The following is a 6000-nucleotide window of genomic DNA, read 5'->3' as shown; positions in this document are numbered from 1 at the left end:
ACATATCGCCTTATGTCTCATGATTAAAAATTGATTTGCTTCTGTATCTCTTAAGATTTTAACTTTCTTACCTACTCCACCTTGAACACATAAGTAAACCTTACCCTCATAAATAAAATCTTGTAAAAGATCTGATACCTGCTTATCAACAGCGGATGTGAGATCCAGATTGCACCCGGCCCAGCGAGTCCAGTAACTTTCACGAGGTTTCCCGCCTGGCACGAAGGCCGATTTTGGCCGATCCCGGGACTCAACAGCTGCGTTTCGACTCCAAGTCTGGCGCAACGAGGTCATTGAATCATACCCTTAGCATCTGAAAGAGCCATTTTACAAGCCAGTCCCTATTAAACTGACAGAGTATCAACACATGAAAACAACAGCTCCACAGACTCGCTGTCTGTAAATTCAATAATCCCAAGACAAACAAGGAATTGCACTTTATAAATCCCAGTAGGGCATCCCATTTGTGTTCAGATCTCGCATGAGAACCCAACTATTTTCAATTTGAAAAACTGTGAGGAAAAGTTACTGCACCACAGGAGTTATAATACTGACCAATCTTTTATGTTAAAGCAAACTTTATTTTAAACACAAAATTAATCACATTCACAACAAAGAAATAGCTTTACAGTTAATAGTTACAACAATTCTGAACTAAACGAGAAAACTTTCACTTACTTCCAAAACCTGCTACTATATTCCAATTAAGCAACCCAATGCGTTTCAAATACCACTCATAAATAAAGTTAACATCCAGGTTTCTACTTGCTTTTCTCTGTGCAGAGTCTTTGGAGAGAGAGCCATTCAGGATCAAACTGAAACAGGTTAGAGTTTTCGGAATAACTGAGTTTTCAGACAGGCTTTGTCCCCCCATTAACAACATCATCAGTACCAAAAGCATCAGACATTCTTCTGTCTCTTATTACAAGATGTCTCTTGACATGTTTAGCCAGGACCAAACACAATACCAATCATAAATGATCTACACCCCAGAGATCCTTTAAACATAAACAATATTCCATTAACTAGCTATTTGTAAAGAAGTAAATGGTTCTCAATAGCTATTAGTAGAACACTTCAGCTGCAAATCAATAATTATCTCACTTTTACAACACCTTAAATACAGCTCTCGCAGTCATATTGTTTGTATGTATCTTAACACAGGTTTTAAATTCATTACTGCAAATAAATATAACATATGACAATTTCTTATATTCATCACAGGGGTCAAGGGTTATGGGGGGCAAGCTGGAAAGTGGAGGTATGGCCAGATCAGAAATTACACTTATAAAATTAAATGGTGGCACAGGCTTGAGGAGCTGAATGACCATGTCGTGTTCCGATTATGTTCTGATATTCTTTTATAGCCAGAGGGTTTGCTGTTAGGGGAGGGCAAAGTGCTCTTTTCTGACTTCCTCATTTTGAGTCACAATGACACACCAAGCCTTTCTGCTGAAATACACAGTGGAAGCAGCAGAAGAAGAGCTCATTCAACTCAAGCAGATTGTGTCGGCACGAGCTCTCCAGTCAAGCAGCCGGACAGGTCCTGGGTAAGTAATAAACAAATGGAATTTACATCCATGACCAACATTGTCCGTTGTTGATGCTGTGACTTTATAAAGACAGGTTCTAATGATTGATGATTTAAAAAAAGTTCTACTTAGTATTGAGATCTGGGTGTGAGACTCAAGACTGTTGTATAGAACAGTCTTTAGATCAACGGAGGAGGGATATGCAGAGCCATGAGCTTACAATTGTCCCGAGGTGGTGAAAGGGGCTTTCAAAATGTAAATCCTTCATTGTTCTTCTTTCATAAAGCCTTGTAAGTCTTTACAGAGTGCAACACTCTCACAGCACTGAACCTTGAAAAGTGCAGCAGTCCCTCAGTATTGATCATCTGACAGTGCAGCACTCCCTCAGTACTGATCCTCTGACAGTGCAACTGTCCCTCAGTACTGACCTTCTGAGAATGCGGCACTCCCTCAGTACTGACCCTCTGACAGTGCAGTGCTCCCTCAGTACTGACCCTCTGACAGTGCAACTGTCCCTCAGTACTGACCTTCTGAGAATGCGGCACTCCCTCAGTACTGACCCTCTGACAGTGCAGCACTCCCTCAGTACTGACTCTCTGACAGTGCAGCACTCCCTCAGTACTGACCCTCTGACAGTGCAGCACTCCCTCAGTACTGACCCTCTGACAATGCAGCACTCCCTCAGTACTGACCGTCTGACAGTGCAGCACTCCCTCAGTACTGACCCTCTGACAGTGCAGCACTCCCTCAGTACTGACCCTCTGACAATGCAGCACTCCCTCAGTACTGACCCTCTGACAGTGCAGCACTCCCTCAGTACTGACCCTCTGACAATGCAGCACTCCCTCAGTACTGATCCTCCAATACTGCAATTCTTCCTCTGTAATTATTCCGGAGAGTATTTACCAGGACCATAGCACTCAAGGTTCTGGATTGGGAACTTGAGTGCCAGATGTCCTGCCTCGGAGTTGAGGTTTGTGGTTCTTATTGGAAAAGGTTGCTCAGCTTTGAGTAGCTATGTCATCACAGAGTCAGGTTCAAATGGTCAACATTTTGCTTAAAGCTCAAACCTTTGTCGAGTTTTGAACTTCCTCATTTTGAGTCACATCAACCCTTTCTAATTAAATACACAGTGGGAGCAACACAGGAAGAGCTCATTCAGCCCAAGAAGAACGTGGCGGCAGTTACTCCCCAGGCGAGCAGTCGGACATGCCCTGGGTAAGTAACCAATGATTGGAATTCACTTCCATGACCAACATTGTGGATGCTGTGACTTTACAAAGACAGATTCCAATGATTGATGCCTTTGAAAGATTCCTGCTTGTCATTGGGATCTGGGTTTGAGGCTCACGTTTGTTGTCAAGAACATCTTTCTGGGACATCCTGAGATGGTGAAAGGCGATATAGAAATGGAAGTCCCTCATTGATTTTCATACTTAAAGTTTTGTAGCCCTCTGTAGAGCACCTATCATCCCACACAGAATACAATTAGTTTGTGAAGACATTGTCTCAAAGTAGTTCTGATCTCTCAAGAGCTGTCGGACAAGTGGTGAGGTCTCATTAACTCCTTTCTCTTTCAGAGCCTGAGAGTGAGAAGTTGATGAAATATCAGAGAGTGGACAATGATCGGGAAATCTTACTTCCTCCTGTCACTTCTCCAAGGTAATATCATCTTCAGCTCGGGCAAATTTATGGTAAAAGAACATTCTTATTGAGCTCTGATTGGGAACTAATTCAGCAGTGACCCAGTGGGCAAACCCACACCAAGTCCCATTCACCCATCACCCTCACTGAGATATGCTGACTCCCTGTCTGACAGCAGAATTGGGTCTCTGACCCAGCAGAATTGGGGAAGAGCAAATAATTCAGAGTGTCTTTGTGAGGGCCGGTGCAGACTCGATGAGCCGAATGGCCTACTTCTGCACTGTAGGGAATCAATGAGATGTATAGAGCCAATGAATCGATGAGTCTCTAAAGCACTGAGGTATTCAGCTGGCACACCCAGATCTTGTGATGGTGACCTTGTCTGGAGGGTTCTTTAATTTCTCAGTGATCTGTTGGATTATTGCTCTTGGATGTTATTCCTGGTTTCATTTGGGGGGTTTTTCTTCATAAATTTATAGTACCCAATTATTTTGTTTTCAAATTAAGGGGTAATTTAGCATGGCCAATCTACTACTCTGCACATCTTTGGATTATGGGGGTGAGACCCACGCAGACACGTGGAGAATGTGGAAACTCCACACAGACAGTGACACAGGGCCATGATCAAACCCGGGTGCTCAGCACCACTGTGCTAACCACTACGCCACCGTTCTGCCTGTTTCATCTGGGATCTTTGTCCTCAATGCAATAGTACAATGCTGGAATGGATCTGATTTGTCCTAAGTTACACCTCACCATTATGCCTTTGTGCATGATGATTACATTAGACCTTGGTTCTGAACAAATCTTTGTCGCCTTGACTGGTTGCCACGTACCTTCTGTGGGATCCTGGCTGTGAACCTGTTTTCCCAATTTTAAACTTTGAAATTCTGGACCTACATTTTTATTGTGCACATTTGTTATCTTCTCTTGCAGCTTTAAAAGCTGTTCTCTAGTTTCTGAGAGAGTGGAATGGGTAAGATTAGGTAGATTGGTATGCACCGGCCTGTCAAACATGAGATCTGCCGGTAATGGAACTGCTGCTCTTAAAGGTGTCGCTCTGAGATGTAACATTGCAATGTGCAGTTCTTGCTTGTTCTACATTTGACAATTAAAGATTTCACCCTGTCGATCATTCATTCAGCTAGGCTGTTAGATCCAGGGTCATGAGAAGTAGTGTGATCAATATTCCACTTCTTACTCAAATGCTGAATTGGCTTATCAAAAATTTGTGGATCATTATCCGTAATGATCTCTAGAGGCATACCAAGTGAACTGAAAATAACACTTAGAGTGTGCCTGACAGTTGTGCTTGACGTATTGTGCAATTGTTGAATAATGAGGCTCTTGTTGCAGTAGTCGATAATGATGATGAAGTCATGGACATGAAAGAGATGGGATGCAATTATAGACAAAGGGTGGGTAGGAACTTAATGTGAATTCATTGGTTCCTTGTTATGTGCACTTGACATGTCTCATACTTCTTAATGATGACTCAATATATTTTCGTACCCAGCTAACAGACTGCCTCTCTTGCGAGTCTCGTCATCTAATCTATGGTCAGGTTTGAGTGATCAAGTTGATAAAAAGTATCAGGTCACAAAGATTCCCGTATGATGGTCTGCCTGCCTTTAACAATGATTCTGGGAGATGCCAAACTCATTTCAATGAGGCCAAAATGGATTCACATGATCGTGGACAAGCTGACTTAGATCAGGCCATTCTTCAATGGTGGTTTTTCATAGCTATTGTCATCTAGAAACCTTTGCCACTTGTTTTTGCAGCTTCCATTGTGCAGCAAATGTAACATTGCCTTGAAACTGTCAATTTTGTTGTAACTTCCTGGATATTTCAATGTTAGGTCATGAACTAAATTGAGTGCGGCATGTGATGCAGTGGTTAGCACTGGGGCTGCGGCGCTGAGGATCCGGGTTCGCTTCCTGGCCCTGGGTCACTGTCCGTGTGGAGTTTACACATTCTCCTCATGTCCGCGTGGGTTTCACCCCAACAACGCAAAGATGTACAGGATAGGTGAATTGACCACACTAAATTGCCCCATAATTGGAAAACAAATTGGGCACTCAGGAACTAAATTGATATGAGCAGTTTTAAGGCTTCATCTGCATCTGGTGTTAGACTAATTTCACCGGTTGACACCTCGTGTGAGGTTTTGCATGCCTGTTGATCTGCAATCGCTGGGCATTTGGTGTAGAACATCTGTGACACTCAGGAACAATGAATGTACTTGCAACCCAGGACTATGGAAATTGCACATAGAATTAGTGAACCATTGTACAGCAGTAGGTTTTGCCATGGCCTTCCATGTCTGTGGATACGTGTCTTTTAGAGTTCACAGGGGTTGTGTGTTCTCACTTTCCCTGTGTCAAACCTGGACAATGACCTTTTTATAACTCCAAGGGAGGTCCCAGGATTAGGATCATAAAATTTCCCATGACCTCCCTGGAACTTGAACTTTAAGGTAGTGGGGCTTCACTTAACAAGGAGAGCCCCAACTCACATAAAAACCCCGGCCTGGGTGCAGGTTTCAGAAGGAGCCCCTGAGGGGTGTGGAGGAGTTTTGAATAGTATCGTAATAAACTTGTTTGTTCATTTCTACCTATCGTCTTTGCATTCTGCTTACTGTGAGTCTAACAGACCAGTACTTGTCAGCTTTCTGAGGGAAGATAATTCAAATCTTGGCAAACACTTCGGAAGGTGTGACTGTATCCACATGTTCCATGAGATTGATAGTTTGAAACATGAGGGCGGGATTCTCTGCTTTAGAGACTAAGTGCTGACACCGGGTTAGAATCAGTGGACCTCT

General features: G+C 43.1%; 1 protein-coding gene across 1 annotated transcript in view; it reads left to right on the top strand.

Annotated features, from left to right (window-relative positions):
• The first annotated feature begins 1479 nt into the window (after positions 1–1479).
• The window catches only part of LOC140386531 (B-cell receptor CD22-like), a 118963-nt gene continuing 114442 nt past the window's right edge, over positions 1480–6000 (top strand). The window contains 3 exon segments of the mRNA XM_072468939.1: positions 1480–1550; positions 2666–2750; positions 3113–3194. Coding sequence (XP_072325040.1) covers positions 3155–3194 — 40 coding nt within the window. The 5' untranslated portion in view covers positions 1480–1550; positions 2666–2750; positions 3113–3154.

The sequence above is a fragment of the Scyliorhinus torazame genome, chromosome 12 (assembly GCF_047496885.1).
Source record: "Scyliorhinus torazame isolate Kashiwa2021f chromosome 12, sScyTor2.1, whole genome shotgun sequence".
Classification (NCBI taxonomy): Eukaryota; Metazoa; Chordata; class Chondrichthyes; order Carcharhiniformes; family Scyliorhinidae; genus Scyliorhinus; species Scyliorhinus torazame.
The sequence above is the reverse complement of the archived record's forward strand: the minus strand, read 5'-3'. Positions and strand labels throughout refer to the sequence as shown.